The sequence below is a fragment of the Cyanistes caeruleus genome, chromosome 31 (assembly GCF_971803275.1).
Source record: "Cyanistes caeruleus chromosome 31, bCyaCae1.hap1.1, whole genome shotgun sequence".
Taxonomy (NCBI): Eukaryota; Metazoa; Chordata; class Aves; order Passeriformes; family Paridae; genus Cyanistes; species Cyanistes caeruleus.
The window spans coordinates 2,675,854-2,695,437 of record NC_141731.1 but is presented as its reverse complement, the minus strand read 5'-3'; the positions used below and the strand labels follow the sequence as shown (position 1 = coordinate 2,695,437).

At 49.7% G+C, this 19,584-nt stretch overlaps 1 protein-coding gene across 1 annotated transcript; it reads left to right on the top strand.

The window, feature by feature from the left end:
- Positions 1-3,162: 3,162 nt before the first annotated feature.
- LOC147648714 (uncharacterized) lies at positions 3,163-18,140 on the top strand. The gene is made up of 15 exons (XM_086866519.1): positions 3,163-4,710; positions 6,375-6,412; positions 6,856-6,987; positions 8,470-8,604; positions 8,877-9,218; positions 9,665-9,754; positions 10,155-10,326; positions 11,805-11,868; positions 12,565-12,613; positions 12,991-13,103; positions 13,708-13,825; positions 14,512-14,611; positions 15,076-15,272; positions 16,622-16,759; positions 17,874-18,140. Exons 1-15 carry the CDS (start codon positions 4,434-4,436, stop codon positions 17,991-17,993), a joined length of 2,085 nt encoding a protein of 694 aa, XP_086722645.1. The 5' UTR covers positions 3,163-4,433; the 3' UTR covers positions 17,994-18,140.
- The last annotated feature ends 1,444 nt before the right edge of the window (positions 18,141-19,584 follow it).

The following is a 19,584-nucleotide window of genomic DNA, read 5'->3' as shown; positions in this document are numbered from 1 at the left end:
TCTCTCTCCTGACGATTTTATCCCCAAAACTGCCGTGGGAACGTTGTATCCAAGCACATCCTCCAGCGCTGCACTTTCCTCCTGTGAATTCCCTGCGCAGGGAATGTGTGTGCTTTTCCCTGCTCTGTTCACTGACAAACAAACCTGAGCCCGTGGGACTGTCAGAGCTCCTCCATGCAATGAAATCAGGTTGTGTTTCTCATGGCATGTTCTGGAGGAGCTTTTCTTGGTGTGTCCTGTGCTGCTGGAAATGACACAAGAGCCAGGAGGGAACAGAAGCTGCTGCTGCCCGTTGGCTCAGGGCCAGGGAACCAAGTTGTGCTCCCGGGCAGTTGGGCCCTGCTGGAAGCAGAGCCGCGTTTCCCTTGAGCAGCTCAAGCTTGTGACAGCTCCAAACAGGAAACCTCAGCAGAAAACTCTTCCTCCAAACTCAGCTGCTTTCCCTCCTGCAGCTGTTTGGGAAAGAGCCTCAAAGCACAGACTCTGCTGGGAGCCATTGGTGCATTTCCTCCCTCCCGGCAGCAGCAGCTCCTGAGCCCTTCACGGGCTCCTGGCCCTTCCCAAACCCTTCAGCTCCCTTTCAACTCTCAGCACTCACTAACATATGCATTTCTTTCATATTTAAATTGCATTTAAACTTCTCTTTTTCTCTCCTTTTTATCTTTTTAATCTCCTCTTTATCTCCTTTAATCCTGTCAGCACCAGTAGGACGGGGCTGGAGTCTTGGGGTGGGTGTGGGATGAACTGAGGATCCAGCAGAGAAGGGCAAGGCAGAGGGGAGAGGACTCAGCCAACCCTTCTCCTGCTCTCTCCTCCCCCAGGCTCCAGCTAAAGCAAGTCAGACTGGAAAGGATCCCACAAATGCTGTGTTCTCCTCCCTCTGAGCTTGGCTGGGGATCCTCAGTTTCAGCCTGGTGCAGTGGCTGAGATTCGCTAATTTGAGTTTTTTGGCTAAAGCACTAAATAATGTGGTGGGTTTAGCGCTGGCTGAAATCTCCAGGGCACTTACTCATTTCTCACTGTGAGATATGGATTAGGAGAAGGGAAAACCAGGCTTAAAAGTTAGAAGGAATAAAGAAACTTTATTAACAGGACTACAAGAAATAAGAAACCTGAATAAAACCTCCAGAAACCTTTTCTCTCCCCAACCAACTTTTTCCTTTCTCAACTGACAGTGTAGGGACAAAACTTGGGATGTTAATGCAGTACCAACTATACGATAGCCTTTTCATCAGTATCTGTAGGGAGAGGAGTTTTCTCTTGTTATTCCATGGAGAGTTGTCCACAAGAAAAGACTTTTCTTGTGCTTTTTCCTTTCTATGAATATCTGCCACCCAGGGCAAAACTCTGCCTCCATGCCTTCCTCCCATTTCCACACCACTCTGAGGTGTGTTCACGGGCCATGAACTCAAGGGGTATTATTTTAAGGATTCAAAAGTTATTTTCTTCATCTGTCTTGGTGATCATCTCTGGGAACAGAAGTTTTCTTCTTCTCTCCCTGGGGACAAAGGGTCTTCATCAGCTCTCATCTCTCTCTCTCTGTTCACGCATCTCATGGGATCACAGATACTCCACCACCTGCTTGGCTTCATCAATGGATACCTTTGCTCAGATTTACACTTTGAATCCTTCATTCCCCCCAATACTCTTTCATTAATGAAAGGAGTTATTTTTCAGAACGTTATTGTCCATCTCCATGGCCCTAGCAAAAGACTATTTCAGCTCATTAAAGCATCTCCTCATTCTCCTTCCACCTGAGGCTTGACTCTTCCTCGTACTGACCCTGATGTTTGATGTTGTATTTTACGTGTCGATCGCTCCCACTTTGCGCTCTCTGGAGAGGGGATGAAGGCTGCAGGTCTCATCTGTGTAGTGGAAGGGTTAAATGTGGCCCAAGGTGTGGCAGGCATTCATGGTGTGGGATTTCAGCTCAGCAGCCCCTGGAAGGCAGGGGACGGTTTCCAGCTTGGAGCCGTCTGTGCAGGCCATGGCGGGGATGGGCGAGATGTCAGCAGCTGTGGCCCGGCCCAGCTTAGGGCCGGGGTCCCCCTGGGGAGGGCTTCAGCCACCCCACTGGAATGGGACTGGGAGGGCTTCCCGGGAGGGGCCACAGCAGAGCCCGGCCTGGCCTGGGGCCGGGGGAAGTCCCGCAGTCTCCATCCCCCCAGCCCAGAGCCACTGGGCTCCAGCCCAGCCCTCCCAGGCCACACAGGCCGCGGGGAGCGGGGCCAGCCACACCACAGCTCCAATACCTTTCCAGGCTGCAAACAAAAAGAGACAACTTCCCCAGCTGGAGCTTTTAAAATGTGCTATTCACAAAGGTGATCTCACTTTTCAGTGCTGCAAAATGCTGTCAGTTCTCAGAACTGGCCGGCCATTGGCCTGATCTCAAGCAGAGAGAAACTCCCAGCAGCTGCTCTCAGAGAAATCACTTCTGTGGGTGTTTTCTGCTTTTATCTCTAAAATGCCAAACCACCACAGATGGCCTGCTGGGAAGGGGTTCGGTGCCCCCTCCCCACCCCTCGGAGGGCAGAAAGAAAGAGAGCTTCCCACGTTTCTTTCCTCTCTTAAATCTGTTGTCATCAAAGTGTTTCCAGCTTTTCTAATTGGCTTAGCAATGGGCCTGTTCTCAGAGCCAGACAGTGATTGGTTTTGCCAGGCATGGAGAAAGCTTTTAGCAGCTCCTTTTGGCAGAAATAGCATTCCCATGGCTGGCTTCTTCCCTCCTCACCAAAATTTAACCCATGCAAAACCAACAAAACTGGCCACTGGTGGTCCTGGGGCAGGGGAACCTGCAGGCTTGGAGAAAACTGGAAGAACTTGTGTGGAGCCATTCAAAAATGTAACGTGGCTTCATATCTAGACACACAGCTAAAACCCAGCTATTTCTCTATTCTTTTTCTTTTCAGCTGAGAAAGGAAGTCACAGGTGATGGGGTCTCTATTCCACATCTCTTGGGTCCCTGCCTTGTAGCTCCCAATTTGGATGAAAGTTACCCATTTGATCCCTCTGGCTTCCTCCTCCCACCATCTCCTACATCTTCCCCCATTCTTCTGTGACTTTCTTCTTCTCTTTCCTTATGACCATTGCAGCCTCATCTCTGTGGCTCACAAATGTGCCCAGGGGGCTCCAGGGGTGAGGCACAGGCCCACATGCTTCTTTGAGATGCCCCAGCAGTGCTGCAGCAGGCTGATGGCTGTGCAGTTCCTTTGGTACAGGAACAGGCATTCCTGGGTTTAGTCAGAAGCATCAGTGGCCAAAATCCCAATTTCCTTTGGTTTAGTCCCACCTCAGAGCTCAGTTGAGGTGCAGGATGTGGGTGCTTGGGGCACTGCAGTGCATGAACGATGCACGGTCCCCAGGGGTGGTATATCTGGAAACATTTATTACAAGTGTACATCACTTTTGTGCTGTTTTTCCTATTGGGTTAGAATAGTGTGAGCCTGGGTAGCCAATAGTATAAATGTTCAGATGGCTGCTAACGAATAACAGCCATGATCAATTCCCTATTGGTAACATCAGTTTTATTTCCCTAGGACAAGCGCTTGTATAACAATTTCTTCTGCAAACTACTCTGCTTCTGCTACTTGTTTCATTTTAGAAACTCTGTTCCATCCATCCTGCCTTGACTGAGGAGCAATCTTTGTTCTCTTAGGACTAGTTCTCTTTGTTTTCTCTATCCACAGGGCAGTCTTGGAGTTACTCTTGGATCTCTTCAACAACAGAGTTTGGCCCATTGTCAGGCTGTAAATAATGAGCGGTGGGACCACTGGTGCTGTGAAGTCGATTTATTGCTGAAATATATCAGAAAAGGTCTCAGACTGAAGGCATGAGATTTTGGAGGGGTAACAAGTGGGCCATAGCTCAAAGGTAGTCACGAGTTTCTTTGTTACACAGCAATATATCACATTTTGGCCCAATGGACAGATGACATGGAATTTACTATTACTTAATCACCTTTCACCTTTGCCAAGTTCTGCAGCACTCTGTCTGCTTTTCACCCAATACACTGCTAGCTCACCTACACACATGTGCTTCTTAGGATAATATTTAGATTCATAGCTTACTCTATAAAATCACACAATTACAGTTGAAAACTCTCCACCATCTCACTCAATGCAGTTTTTTATTTACTTATGACATATTCTTACTTACAGCTATAGGAACATAAGCTTATGATTTCTCGACTCAGCGTCTGTGAACCTTTAGCATTGCATGAACCCAAGCTCCTTCCAAGGCTGTAAATCAAACCCTTCAGTATCTGTGGAAGTTTCTGTCTTTCCATTTCCCACAGCCCACCAAAGGATTTGTGACACTTTGTGACAGAGGAGAACCTGCCAGACAATTTTGTGTTTGCTGTAGGGAAGGTTGGGTTGCTCTGCATCAATTCCCAGAGCAGCGCAGAGCATTGGCTTTGTGATGTCAGGGCATGGATGCCACCTTGTCGTGGTGACATCCCAAGGTTGCCTTGGTGCACGGAAGGCCTCAGGGTCAGAGCAGCTCTTGGGCTTGCTCAGTGCAGGAGCATCCTCCTGCTTGAGGCGTTTGTCAGTGGGCAGCTGCACACTGACAGGAGCCGTGTTTGTTCTTGTGGTGGAGCAGAGTGTGCAAACTGGCACAGCAGTGCTACAATGATGGAGCAGCTCGCTGTTGCAGTTTGCACCATTTATGTCATCGGATACTCCGGCTATTACCTCACCAACCTGGCACGTAAGTAGAGGTTTTCCCTGGCTGGAACCTGAGCTGGCTTTTGTAGGTCTCCCTGCTCTTTCTTAGTGACCGGGTTGCTATTGAAACACAAAGACCATGAGGATGCCCCTGGTTTGGTAAAGCTCCTGTCAACACCTTCAGCAAAACACGGGGTGTCTGTAGCCAGGGGGCTGCGGGCAGCATTTGCAGGGCTTCTGTTCCCTCCACGGGAGAGCCTGTGGCAGCAGAGTCTGTCATTTCCTCACTTTGCTGGCTCAATCTCTTGGGGGGACTTTACTTTTAAGATAGCTCTGAGAGCTCGGGAAGTTGAAACTGCTGGAGGCTGATGGGAGTTTTTTCTCCTGACTAATTCCTGGCCATGGGTGAGAATTGGCAGCGGTTTTAACTATTGAGAAGTGAGATCAACCTGTGAACAGCACCTGAAGATGTGAGGCTGGGAATTTCTTGCTCTTTTTGGTTTCTGGCTTCTGACGAGGTCACAGGGCTCTGTCTCGGCCTCCTCCCCCACTCCAGGCCGGACAAGGCTGCAGAGGGCGGGGTGGGGGGAGAAACGGAGCCGGCCGGCCTGACTTGGTTTGCAGTTTCTGCCACTGAACTGAAACCTCACACCATCAACATCTGCAGCTTTAGCAAGATTTTAACTCTTTTACTACCTGCATGAGACTTTCAGATTAATCCTTTTGTCCCAGAGAGAGAGAGAGAGGGAGTGATCAACCATCAACCCATCAAAGAGAGTGAAGAAACAAATTAAATTGAGAGGGGGAAGAGAAAGAAGGAGATGCTTTAATAAGCTGAAATATTTTTCTGTTAAAGCTATGGAGATGGACAGTAGTGTTCTGAAAAAACCTCCTTTAATTCATGACAGAGTATATTGGGAGGAATGGAGTGTTTCCAAGTGTGGATTTTGAGCAAATGATGAAGTAGTTGTGACACTGTGAGATGCTGGAACAGAGGGGGAGAAGTAAGAGTTGAAGATTTGTGGCTTTTAAGAAGCAAAAAGAGAAAACTTCTGTTTCCAGAGAAGCTCACAGAGACAGATGAAGAGAACTTTTGCCTTTGAATAACTCATTCATAAAAATGACATCCCTAGACTCATGACCCATAACACACCTCAGAGTGATGGGAAATGGGAGGAGACAACTGATGGCAGATTTCCGGGCAGCTGGCATCAGAGAAATAGAAAGCTATGAAGAAAAATTGTTTTCTTGTGAAAAACTCCATAGATAGCAGAAGAAGACTTTTGTTTCTCTACAAAGACTGATGAAAAGACTCTAGCAGGAATTGGGACTGTTGTAAACACCAAAGTTCCAAAGTTTTTTGTCTCCATGTTGTCATGTAAACAAGGGAATGGTTGGGTAGTGGGGGAGAAAAGGGTTGTTCTGGAAGTTTTATTCTGGTTTCTTATTCTTGTAGTTTTTGTAAATAAACTTTTTTTATTCCATTTAAGTTTTAAGCTTGTTTTGCTCTTGTTCTAATCCATATCTCACTGCAAGAAATAAGTAAGTTTTCTAGTGATTTTTTAGTTGCTGCTTTAAACCACACCAGTCAAGCAGGACACCTTTGAAAATGTAGCCTGGGAGATCTTCTCAGATGCTGCTCTAAATAGGCCACGGTTCTCTCCACTTTTCTCAAAGAATTTGGTTTATTTTCCTTGCCCACTGCAGGTCATCTGACCCGTGTGTTCAGAGGTGCCGATCCTGAGGTGAGTCAGAAAGGAACATTTGATGCTCCTGGTGTTTCAGAATTGTGCAGGGAACTGTGAGCTTGGCCTGTGGCAGTAGAGTGCAGAGGGCCAGCTGGGTGGGCTGAAAGAAGATCCATTTCCATGTTTACAACAGCAATAGCAAAGGCATTGTTGGCTATTTCCTAATTTTCCATTGCAGAGCTTTAAAAGAACTCAAAGCTCAGATTTGCAGAGAGAACGTTGCTTGCTGATAGTAGCCAGGGTGAACTCTCTAATTCAGAACTATTTTCTGCCTGGCTGAATTAACCCATTTTAATTTAGTTGGAGTGACTTAGAATCCCATTGCTGTCAAAGCTGATGATTTGTGCTTGGTAGAGCTGGTTGTAGAAATAGAGCTGAAGAGAAATAAGGTTCTAAATGATAGGGAGCTGCCTGTCCCTAACTCCACCATCTGTCCACAGAGCCCAGAAGCAAGAGCAGACTCTGCTGTGGCTCCCTCTGCTCCTGGAGAAGAGGCCAAAGAGGAGCAAAATGAGCAAAAGGAGCACGAGCCTCCAGCTGTGGTCACAGCCCAGCCTGACCATGCCCAGACAGTAAGTGCCAGTGCTGGGTGCTGCTGTCTTTAGTGCAAGGCAGAGCTGCAAGTTTCTGAGCAGCCAGCACTTGCTGTTGCTGGCTGAGGATGCTGAGTGCTGGAGTCCTGCCAGCACCCAGCCATTCCCCCATCCCGTGGCAGCTGGAAATTGGGCTTTGAGCCGTCGTGCTGAGGCCCCAAAGCGCTGCTGCCTGCGGGTGAGCAGCTGGCTGCTTGGCTCAGGGAAGCTCTGTCTCTTGGCTTCTGCCAAGCCATGGCCAAGGGCTCACACGGCATTGCTGGGGCTCACAGGGCTTGGTTTGTTTGCTTTCCCTTTTTGGAAACCTCAGGATGACCTGGAGAAGTGTTCTGCAGTTTTCTGGAGTAATTCTTCACTTCTGCAGAGTCTTTTAGGCCACCTGTCTTTTGGCTTTTGATAAGCTGCAAGGAGATGATTGTGTTGTCCATGAAGCTGTGACCGGCCATTCTTGTCCTGTGTGGCCAAAGAAACAAACTGTGTAGTTCTGAACCCTTCTTCTGAGGCAAAATCCACAAGTGGCCAGTTTCTCTTGATACGTTTTGTGGTGAAGTCTGCAGCTTTGGAAACTGCATTGGAGCCTAGTGTGGGGGCAAAGCTGCAAGCCCTTGAGTGCTGTTTTGTGTTGCTAAGAACCCCTTTAGAGATGGTTGTTTTTTCTCCTCAGAGCTGTTTTCCTCCTCCTGCCTCTTCTGTCCTGACACTCCCTGTTTAACCTATAAATTTCTGCCTGTCCTAGTGAGGTGGGACAGTTCCATGTTTTAGGTGGTTTTTGGTGACTTTGGTCATACATGTATTACATGACCCATGGCTTCCTTCATTGGCATCCCTAGGGGTGTGTCAATTAATTTGTTGGTGGGGCCTTTTGAGGATCTCTGTCAGTGCCACTCAGAATTCTCAGCTGACAAAAGAGGGAGGAGAAACACCTTGGTCCTCTTCCATATCCTGAGGTGGCCATAGAGGCTCTCTGACCTGCAGCAGAGGATCCAATTGCACACATCCTTGTCTCCTGACTGAGCAGGATTTCTAACAAGAGTGTGGATGTCAGAGGGGCAGGAGTGGCAGTGCAGGCCTGAAAAGAACATGAACTCCAGCAGTGTCTCTCCCAAGGGCTGAGCTCACCCAGGAAGCCCCTGCAGAGCCAGGATGGAGCTGTGGGACAGGGCTGACTGTCAGTCACTAGGGAGAGACAAGCAGGACACAGCAGAAGGGGAGGGAGGCCCTTGAGAAATGCCCCACATTTCCTGTCAGCTGCCCAAGAGTCTGTTGGAGATTCAGTGCCAGATGGGCCCTGATTGCACTGCCAGGGTCACTTTGGAATCTGTGCTTCCCCACGGGCAGAGAACAAGGCAGGAGAGCAGCAGCACAGAGCTTTGGGAACGTGGGAGCCCATCAGCCTTTGAGTCTTGGCCCACAAATGTTGGATGAGAAGTTGAAGCCCATCTTCTCTTGCTTTCTCTGCAGGTCCATCCAGAGAAAGAGCAGGAGCAGATTGTTTTATCAGGACGGCCGTGCCAGCCTGAGGGAGAGCTGTTCCCAGCCCAAGAGCAGGAAGAGCAGCTGGGGCAGCAGGTGGAAGAGCCACTGGAGAATGGCCAGGTAAGGCTGACTCAGCAGGGGACAGAGTGAAGGGCAGGAAGAGGGGCATAAAACGCAGCTCTTGGGACTGAGCAGGCCACGAGTGCCAGAGGCCCTGAAAGCAAAGAGCCTCTGCAGAGATCAGCAGCGGGACAGGAGGTTACAGTGGAAGCAGAGGTGGGTAGGGAAGCAGAAAGAAGTGACTGAATGAGTGTGATTTTGAGGCTGAAACTGAGGAAGAAGCTGAGCCTGATGGCAGCTCCCAGGCACTTGCTCTCCATTTGTGTGTACAGAACATCGAGGCAGAGCCCCAAGCAGAGCTGCCCGAAGCTCCGAGGGCCATCATGGCAGTGAAGAGGAGGCCTGAGGAAGACAGAAGCATCCAAGAGGAGATGAATCTCCCCTGGCAGAGAGGAAATCAAGAAAACCAGGTGAGTGAAAGTGTGGCAGACACTCCACTCATGGACATTCCTCTCTCTGGTTCCTCACAGGCCTCTGATGAGGAGCTTCTGGCAGAGCTGCAGGAAGCTGAGGCTAGGATCAGGGCAAGGGAGAACAGGCTGGAGGAAGAAAGGAGAATCATGGAAGAGAAATTTCATCTCCTCGCTCAGCAGCAAGAGGCTCTAGAAAATCGAGTGAGTGAAAGAGCGATAGGCACAGCAGTCACTGCAGTCTGGTGCTTTCTGCCCTTCTTGCCTTTCCTCTGCAGAGCAGCAGGGGGCTGGGCTGATGCCTCTCAGTGCCATCCTGCTGTAGTGTCTATCCCAGCTGCTTGGAAGGACATTTCCTGCTGTGCTCAATCTCAGCTGCTGCCCTGGACAGTGGCACCAGTCATTTGCCCCTTTTGCCAGCACTCATCTCAAGGGATTCCTGCTGGCCTGCTCCTGCTCTCCTTGTTTCTTCAGGGCTTTTTGCAAGTGAACACAGTCCCCCAGACAGATTTGGAATACAAGCTGCAAGCTGTCTGTATCCCTTGGTGAATCTGCTGCTGTCCTGCTCCTTCCCTTTGCTCACAGTCAATGAGCCTTGGCACACAGGGACAAGCTGTGGTCTCTGACTGCTTTGTTCTCTTTGACTTGAGGTGGACGTGTTGATATCTCACCTGGCAGCCTGTGAAGGCTTCCAGCAAATGCCGGCTGATGAAGAGCCCCAAGGTCGGCGGCAGGCACAGGTACTGTCCCAAGCACAAGTGCTGCAGGCTGAGCACCTTCTGAAGATGGTGCAGGAAAAGAGGACTGAGGGGGAGGAGCTCCAACATTAGAACAAGGAGCTGCAAATGTGTCTGCAGCCCTTGGAGGGGGAAAGGGATCCTTGGGAGGAAGTGCAATGGTCGTTGTTGCAGTCATCCTTGAGAAAATCCAGGAAAATGGAATATGAAACTGGCCATCAACTTGATTAAAACCAACCTTGGGTTTTGACCATTTGGTTCCAGAAGTGGGCATCCAATAAAATCCAGTTGATGAGCTTTGCATGTGGCTAACAGCAACTTCCTAAGGGCTTGCATTTGAAAAGGGAACTCGGGGTAATCTCTGCCAGCCAGCTTCCTGACACAAACTCCTTTCTTCTCGCAGATCTACACAGGCTCTTCCATTCAATCTGCTGCAGCAGCAGCAGCAGCAGCATCTAAAGGAGCCTTTGTTGCCCAAGCTGAGCAGTGGATCCGGTGCAGTTTGTCCATGTCCAGCAGTGACACATCTGCTGCTCAGCTCCAGGAGAGCCAGGGAGACTTCGTGGAGCAACTGAGTACGTCTGGTGTATTTCTTGTCTGAGGGACAGTGTATTGTGTGCACGTGCCAGCAGAGCTGTAGCAAATGATCCTACTCACTTTGGTGTCCCAGAGACATTTAGGACTCCCCACAGGAACTGCTGTGCTCTGAGGCAGCGAGAGAGCGCTCTGGCTGTTCCTGCTGCCTCTGAGGGCAGCTTGGACTGGCTCGGCTTTGCCTGGCATTCCCTTGCCACTAAAGGCAGAAGCAGGAATTGTTCTTGGATCAGGAGAAGGCTGTGGCCTAGCAAATGATCTATGCAAGTCCTGTGTGCTAGTGGCCAAACTGAACAGAATATTTGATTCCTAAATTCTCCTTAGACTCCAGACTTCCCACCGCTTGTCAGAACCAAAAGACTTCAGAGATATTGACTGGTTTTGGGGTTTTGTCTTTTTGTTGTGGTTCCGTTTTTAGTTTTCAGTTTTTATCCTTTTTTGGTTTTGGGTTTGGGGTTTTTTGGAAGAGTTTGTTTTTTCTCCATCCTGAAAGAGCTGTTCTGCCCCATGTGTCTTACTGGTGTCATTTTTAGGACTGTTTTTATTGCCTCTACTACATCTACAAGGTTTTTATGAGAATGCTGTATTTTTGTCAGTGAGGACTCCTTTGAAAGAACATCAGGTGACAGCAGAAACAGAGCAAGAGATGTTTTCATTGGGCCCACACTGAAGAAACAGATACTTGTATAACAATCTGTAATTAATATCCTAGTTTTATTTTTATAAAGATGTGTCCAAGAGACACATCCACGTGGTGTGATCAGATAAAACAGCACTGCAGGCATTTCTCAGGAGCGAGCCTGCAGCCCCTGTGCTGTGTATTCCTCAGATCCATGGCACTTTTTCATCCCTGATTCCCAGCCATTCCCATGACTCTTAGAATCCTACCTATTGGCCCAAGCCCTGCTCAGATCAGTCTCTGGGAAAACACATCAAGCCCTCTGTGATTCTGCAGCACAACCCATTTAATCTGCTTCTTGCCCATAACAGCTGCCAGTGCTGTGCTCTCAGAAAAGACCTGGTGGGGCTGAGGAAAGATCCCAGCTGATTTGGTGTCTACCTTCACCTGCTGGGACACAAAAGGGCCTTGATCTGCACCTGGCTGTGTCTGATCTCCAAGGCAATGCTGGTGTGTCCTGAACGGGGGCCACAGCTTGTCAGGGGCTCAGGCTGGCTGTGTCTTCTTGCCATTGCTTGTCAGTGCTCATGCTTGGCCTTTGCCAGCCTTGTGCTGTGCCCTGCTGTGCTCTCTGCGCTTCATTTCCTTCCAAGGACTGGACAAAATCAGTCTCTCTGCTGCCCATTTGTGCTGCACAACTGCCTGTCTTGTTGCTGCTGTGCTTGCTGCCCAGCTGACCACAGAGGGTTCAGAGCCCCAGACAGCGGGGCTGCCTTTGGCATCTCCTGCAAGTTGGGATCTCTGCCTGAAAGTCAGCATCTTGCATTTTGTTTCCCTCAGGGAGAATGGTGAACAAGGAAAATCCCATCACAAAATACATCGAACTGGAAAGTCTTGGCAGCGGGTGAGTCCAACCACAGTCACTTCTACACAGCCACGGGCCAGGTGTTTCCCTGGGGGAATATCCATCAAGTGGGAAGTCAGACAAGTTGTCCACATGTTTAGACAGCGGGCTTAGTCTGCCCCATCTCTCAGTACTGGCCAGAATTTGTCAAGTGTGCTCAGAAGGCATTGTCAAAGACATCTCCATGCTGCCAAGGTCTTGCCTGCAGCAAGGAACAGAACCTGGTAAATCTGCTTGTTTCTCAAGTGTGGGACAGCTCAGGATTCATTTCCTTCGCATTTTTGGATGTTTCCAAATCATCTGGCCACACTAATGAAAGGAGAAGAATCTTGCTTGCCTGAAAGCACAACCTACCCCCAATGAGAGCTGTCAGATAACAGTTCTCAGGAACATTTCTCTCCAAGAGTTTGCTAAAGGAAATACTCCGTGCTCAGGATTAGAATTGCACAGTTTAGAAGCTGATAGCCGAGATGAAGGAATAAGCTGCCTTTTGGAGCTGAGGCAGTAAAGCCCAAGGCTTCAGGAACAGGCCCAGTGCCCAGGCACTTGAGGGGAAAATGCATCATCTGCCTTCTGGCAGACCCCTCCTGCAACCTGCAGCTTTTAGGCATTTACAGCAGAGCTCTCCTGTCTGGACTGGCTTCCACTGCAAGATCTAAATGGCTTCTCCTTTCTTTGCTGCTGTTTTGTTTCTAGGGGTTTTGGAGAGGTTTCCAGAGCACTTGACATTGCAACAGGAGGAGAGGTAAATGTCAACAGCCCCTGCAGCCTCTGCTGCTCTCCAGGCCTTTCCCCACTGCTGACAGCTGTGGCTGGAGCTTTGAGTAGAGCTGTGCTGAAAAGGCACAAGAAGCACAGACTGGAGCCAGCCTGCAAATTGCACTTGGAACAGGCTTTGTGGACAAGGCAAATCGCCAGTGGCCACATGTCCTGTAACTGGCCCCCAAGGGAGCAGAGAAATGGGCTGTTGGAATGTCACTCCCTAATTACTCCAGTGATGAGGTCTAATCACAAGGCACTTTGGCACAGCTTGGCTGTGCCATTCCAAAATCACTTGCTCCATGTGTGTTGTGGTCTCATGCTACCAATTTTCTCAAGTTACTCCTTTCAATGTCATTTGAGGTGGCCATAAAGAAAATAAATGTGCAAGGAGTGAGTAGGAAGATACTAACCATGAATGAAATCAGGATCATGGAGAGTAATAGGAGTCCCAGGATCGTGAATTACTTAGCCAGGTGAGTGGTCACGGTCCTATCCCTTGAATGTTTGTTTACATACTACAAGCATGAGAGCTTAAAAACCCACTTTGGTCAGTGGCAGGAAATAGAGCTGTTAATGATTATTTCTCTACTTATCTCCAATGGATGGGAAGAGACTGCATTTTGTCTTCATGAATCCACCCTGGCAAATGCAGACTGAAAATTGTTCAAAAACCTGCATCAGCCCTATCTTAAGAATTCAATACCTTCTAAGTTCATTGCCTCCACAGTTCTTTGGGCTTGAGTTTTTCAAGTTTCTTAAATGCTGATGAACCATCCAAGAGAGGATTGCCCTTGCATTGTTGCCCCTCTTTTCCAATGCTGTGCATGTCAGGAAGACTAGGTGCTTATTTCCAGAAATGCCATGCGTGACAGGTTTTTTATCAGGGTTTTTATCTGGGCTCTTCCTAAACTGCCTTTCTCCTTGAGACAGCACAGACTGCAAACACTGCACAGCCTAGAGGCAATGTCTATGCCTTTACTTCTGCCCTTGTCTCCAAGGGACCCAGAAACAAGACTCAAGCAAAAAACCAACCTAGGCGTGCATGTTCACCTGCATGGCCTTGTTTCCTTTTTTCAGCTACCTTGTGCATGAGGAACTCTGGCTGGTGATGGAGTACATGGACGGAGGCACTCTGAGAGATCTCATCGACGAGATTCAAATGTCTGAAGGAGAGATTGCAGCTGTCAGTCGGGAGGTCAGGGATCCCATCTGTGCTTCCAAGGCCTTGAGCTGCATTGGCTGGGAAACAGGGGCTCAGAACGGGAGGGATTTCATGGGCCAGGCTTGGTTTCTGTGCTGCTGCTCAGCTATGGGCAAGCAAGAGCATCTCAAGTGAACTGTCTGCCAGTGCCCCTACACTCACTGGACTCACTTCCTGTACTCTTATCCCCTGCTCTTGTATTCTAGCTCTGTCTCTTGCATTGGCATTTGCAGTTCTTCACCTTGCCTAGCTAAACTTTTGCCTGTCTGCACTACATTCCTTGTCTCTAAAGCAAAGGTGTGGTGGCAGGATTTGAAACAAACAGGAAAGAAAAAAAGAGAGACTAATTTCTTTTAGTCCTCAGCCGAAAAGGATAGTAGTGCAGCCCAAATGCTGTTTGCTTCTGAGCACATGCACTGCAGCTGCAGTCACCCTGGCTGCTTTGCAGGGGACAGTCCACAACAGCAGTTGCTGGTGCTCTTTCAAAAGCTGACATGCCTTTCCTGAGAAAGGTGCTGCTCTGCTACTGTGGGAGCAGCAGGCTCTTGCTCTCAATGGCGCTGTGTTCTGCCATTCCTCCCCATTCCCCTGCAAAGGGAACCTTCCACAGCTGTTTCCTTGCTTGTGCGATGAACTCACAGCACTACTTTTTGCCCCCCTGGTTCTCTTTTCTCTCTCAGTGCCTGCAAGGACTGGATTTTCTTCACTCCAACCACGTGATCCATCGAGATGTCAAGAGCAACAACATCCTTCTCAGAACCGACGGCTCTGTCAAGCTGGGTCAGTGTATTCTTGCTCAGCTTCAGCCTTCCAGGAATGGGGGGTGTGGGGCTGCTTTCAGTGACTGCCAGCTCCCCAAAAATGCTGCTGCTGGCAGTGCAGGGGTCCCCCCTGCTGTGGGCTGAAGGCACAGTTGCAGGGTGCACACAGCTATGACAAGGAACCACAAGCAGCCCAGAGTGCTATTGCTCTGTGTGTGTCTGTGTGTGTTCCTTCCAGAGGGAGGGAGCTGCAATCTAAACCTTCAGGGGAACAAAAGGCACTGCTGGAGGAAGTGTAAGAAATGGGGGGATGTTTGAAGTAGCCAATTCATATTTCCTTGGCTAAAGCCCCAAGGAAACAGAGCAGGGAGTGTTGTCCAGGAAATTCAATTGCGCATTCTCAAACTTCCACTGGGGAATTCTCTGGCTTGGTTTCCTAATTGACAGTATGAAAATTAAAAGAGTATTTTGCTTTCTCCTCAGCTGATTTTGGCCTTTCTGCTCAGCTCACCCCTGAGCAAAATCAGCGGTGCTCGGTGACCGGGACTCCTTGGTGGATGGCACCTGAAGTGGTGAAGCGTCAACCATATGGCCCCAAAGTGGACGTGTGGTCTTTTGGAATTGTGGCAATTGAAATGGCCGAACAAAAAACTCCTTATGACAGTTTCACTGCTCAATCGGTAAGGAGCAAATACTCTCTGATCCCGCTGTCTTTCTCACCTGTCCCGTGTTCTCTGCTCACTGCACAAAATCCCATGGCCATCTGCTGGAAGTACTTCCACCAAGGCCCCTTCTACAAATGGCCCTGCAGCACATCAGCATCTGCTGGAGCTTTGGTTGCAGCACTGGGGGAACTCAAGCCTTACCTCGCCCAAACCATCTCCATTCTCAGGCAGCATTTCGCTTTGCCTTAGAAGTCGTTCCAGCTCTTTTGGCTGTGTAGATGGCCCCAAGAATAGGAAACAAGCATCTCAGAGCTGCTGTTATCTTTCCAGAAATGAAGCAAAGAAACTCAAACCAAACCAAGTTTCTAAAACAGTGCTTTTGAGAGAAGAAGTGCAGCCCCATTCTTCTCACAGGGAAACTTGCCTGAAACCTGGAGATGAGGCTGTAAAGCCAGAGTCTCTTCTGCTTCTTGTGCAGTGCTGCTGAGACACTCAGTGACCACCTTCTTTCCTAACCCAAGCCACTTTCTCCACATCACCAAGCTGGAGCCTGGTGACAGGGAGAGCCTGCCAAAACCTCCTGTTTGCTTCCTGGCACTTTCTGGGATGGGCACAGCGTTAATGCATTGACTTGAGAATCCAACGAGCACAGAGTTACCACAGGGATGACACTTCTGATTTCACCATGAATATTTTCCTTTTGCCACATAAGGGAACCTGAAACTTTCAGAGTGCTGAGAGACAGAGCTGCAGGTGGCTCCTGTGTGCCCAAACAGGCATTTTCAACCCCATACATTTGTGGAGGCATCTTAATGTGTCTGTGTTGAAAATGAGATTCCAAAGGTTTGTTTCCTTCCCTGAGGAACACCTGCTGCATTTCCTTTCTTTCCTTCCAATTACCATCATTTTCAAGAACAAGACAAAAAGCTGGACGACTTTTGTTTTATGGCAGCTGTGCTTAAGGGACCAACAAGCACTGCAGAGATTCTTTTCATGTAAGAATCCTTGGAATAGTACAGTTAGTTAGAATAGCAAAATCCCTCTTCCAAAAAGGCTGCCAAGCTGCTGGGAATCCTCCGAGAAGGAAACATGTATTTGCTGATGTAGTTGCCACTAACTAGATCAGGCAATGAAATCAGCTGCCAAGGCAAGATCTGCTGGATGTTGGCAAAGCTGTGGCTTTGGGGCTTGGGTTTTTTCATGATACAGGAAAGTCGTCATCCAAATGCTACAGGAAAGTCATCTCTGCCTCTCTGCCAGGGCAAAAACTGCCACTGCAGAGTGGAGCTGGAACAATGGGCTCTGGGAGAGCAGTTCCAGATGGGAAAGAAGCAGGTGGAGCCTTGTGTTTCCTTTTTCTCCAGGCTAAATTCCACATAGCCACAGAAGGGAGCCCACAGCTGCGGCAGCCCGAGCAATTCTCGCCTTTGCTGCGTGACTTCCTGAGCTGCTGCCTGCAGAAAGGCGAGGCGCAGCGCTGGTCTGCCAAGGAGCTGCTGCAGGTAAAATGCCAAAAGGGCTGCAGGTGAAACAGTGTCCCAGGGATGGGCTCCTCCTCCACTGAAATCCAAGGCATCAGATGAGCCCCCATGCTCCTCACTTCCAACCCTGGTGCTGTTCAGCTGACAGTGGGGAGCAATCCTAGACTGGGCTGGGCTGGCAGGGAGTGCTGGGTTTTAGCGCTGGCTAAAATCACCAGGGCACTTACTCATTTCTTGCTGGGAGCTATGAATTAGGAGAAGGGCAAAACAGGCTTCAAACTTCAAAGGAATAACAAATTTTATTATCAGGCCCACAAGAATAAGAAAGGTCTCATCTGTGCAGTGAAAGGGTTCAATCTCACCCAGGTCATGGCAGTCACGGTGTTGGATTTCAGGCTGTGCTGGGCCCCTCTCTCTGCCCGGGAGCCGCTGGGAGGGGAGGCTCGGCCTGGAGCCGTCGCTGCACGCCGGGGAGAGGGTTTAGTGTGGGCAAGATGTCAGCAGCCGTGGCCTGGCCCAGCCTGGGGCCGGGGTCCCGCAGCCTCCATCCCCCACCCGGGAGCCGCTGGGCTCTGGCCCGGCCTCCCCCAGGAGCACAGGCCGTGGGCGAGCAGGGCTGGCCTCACCAGAGCTCCGTTACCTTCGGGCTCCGGAAGCAAAGAGGGCCAGTGCCCGGGCTGGTGGTTTTCAAAATGTGCATCATCACAGAGGCACATCTCATTTCTAAGTGGTGCAAAATGTTGTCAGTTCTCAGAACTAGCCAGCCATTGGCCTGTCTCAGGCACAGAGGAAGCTCCCAGCAGCTTCTCTCAAAGAAATCACTTCCGTGCGGGGTTTCTTACTTCTTTCCCTAAATGTCAATTCATCTCAAACTAACACAAAGGGACATGGGAGACATCTAGTCTGTGTCCTGCAATGAGCAGGGACATCTTTCAAGAGATCAGGATACTCACACCTCAGATATTTCCAGGGGTGGGCCACCTACCAGCTCTTGGGGCAACCTGTGCCACTCTTGCCCCATGCCCCTGATCTACTCTGACTCAATCCCCTTTCCATTTCAAAAGTATTCCCCTGCCTTTGAAGCTCTTAGCTTGGAAAATCATGCTTTCTTGTTGTTTTCTTTTCCTTTCTGCAGCATCAATTTATAACATCGGCCATGCCTGGGTCCAGCTTGGCACCTCTCATAGTTGCTGTGAAGAAGTGGAAGGAGGAGGCAGGAATGCAACAATCAATTTATAAACTGTCTTCTCCATGAAAAACTTAGAGTAGGATTATAGAGTAGGACTGCAGAGTAGGATTGTAGAATAGGATTATAGAGTAGGATTGTAGTGCAGGATGGTAGTGTGGGTTTGTAGTGTAGGATTGTAGAGTAGGATTTTAAATAAAATTTCTAAAATCTCAACTCCTTTGGAACATTTCTCTCCTTCTGACCCTGTGAGAAAGCTCAACATTTCCTCCTGAATTGTCAGTTTTTTCTTAGAGGTGGAAAGTGACATTGATGGCTTCTTTGGTACAGTTTGTAAGGGGGGAAGGCTCCTCTTCATTCATCCTCTCCAGACCACACTGCCTTTGGAATATGGCCAACTGGCCAAGTTTTGCCCAGCTCTGGCATTTCTATTTGAGGCAGAAACAGCAATGGCATTTGCAGGAAAAACCAAAGGAGGAGCGGTACAACGCAAACATCCTGTGGAGATGCAGGTTGTGCAGATGTGACTCGAGAGTATTTGGGTTCCTGCCACTTGGATTTGTATCTCTAAGAGAAATCTCTTTGGCTGGAGGAGAGTCTGGCTGAAGAGAGAAAGCAGAAAGAGCAGTGAGGGTGCTGTGCAAGGTCTCCTGTGGTGCAGAGCTGTCAGCGACTGTGAGGTGAGAGCGGGCCTGGCCTTGGCCAGGCTGGAGCCCCAGCAGAGCCCTGGCAGAGCCCGGAGAAGCCTGAGCCTCGGCACAGGCAGGCTGGAAGGAGGCCCTTGGAGCTGCAAGAGGCAGCAGCCTGGCCCTGGCTGCCTCTTGCTGGCCCCAGGCAAATCCTCCGCTCTCAGAGCCAAGCTGGCAGCTGGCTGCTCCTGAGGGGAAGCGGCACCGTGCTGGGCACAGCACACACTGGTGCCATGGGCTGTCTGGAGTCTGCACAGGAGGAGAGAAAGGCAAAGAGCAGCCCAGGGCTGCTGCCCTGCCTGACCATTGCTGCTCTTCTGCCGCCTGCCCTGGAACTCCTGGCAATGGTCAGCAGTGTGTGCAGCACTCTGGGCACAGGGGGAGGGAGCCGGGCTGCTCCGCAGGCTCCAGCACAGGGCAGTGTCCTTCAGGCACGGCATTTCTGCCAGGGGAACCGACGCCAGCGTGAGGCACTGACAGCAAGTCAGGGCACATCTGCACGAGCCAGTGCCTCACACAGCTCTGGGACCAAGCGCCTGCAATCCTGGAGTTCTGCACTGAGCCACAGCAAAGGTGTGAAATGCAGAGGGTTTTGCAGAAATATTCAGGGGCACCAGGCCAGCCTGCTTGGTGCTCTCTGGGGCACAGCAAGCACTGTGCAATGCAGCTCGGAGCTGCTGGCAGAGAGGGACTGTGGGCATGTGCCTGAGGCTTGTTCTTGAGTAGTGATTTGGAAGGGAGCAGAAGGGTCTCAGTAGGCAATTGGTGTTTTCTTCATTAGTTGCTGAATGAAAGACACAATGTGGCCTCACGCAGCAAGAGCACTTGCAGAATTTATTGACTATAAGTTTGTGTTGAATTCCCAGAAAAGGAGTGTTGAAGTGTAACAAATAGGGCTTTTGAATTCTGTTACCTACTGAGCCTTCATCCAAAATGACCAGCAGCAGGCTGATGACCACCTCATGCAGAGC

Bases quoted from the DNA above. Each gene is read 5' to 3' on its own strand.
- LOC147648714 (XM_086866519.1), top strand. From the start codon at position 4,434: ATGCCACCTTGTCGTGGTGACATCCCAAGGTTGCCTTGGTGCACGGAA. The intron at 6,988-8,469 runs GTAAGTGCCAGT...CTTTCTCTGCAG, and splicing joins AGCCTGACCATGCCCAGACA to GTCCATCCAGAGAAAGAGCA. The intron at 13,104-13,707 runs GTGAGTGGTCAC...TCCTTTTTTCAG, and splicing joins ATCGTGAATTACTTAGCCAG to CTACCTTGTGCATGAGGAAC.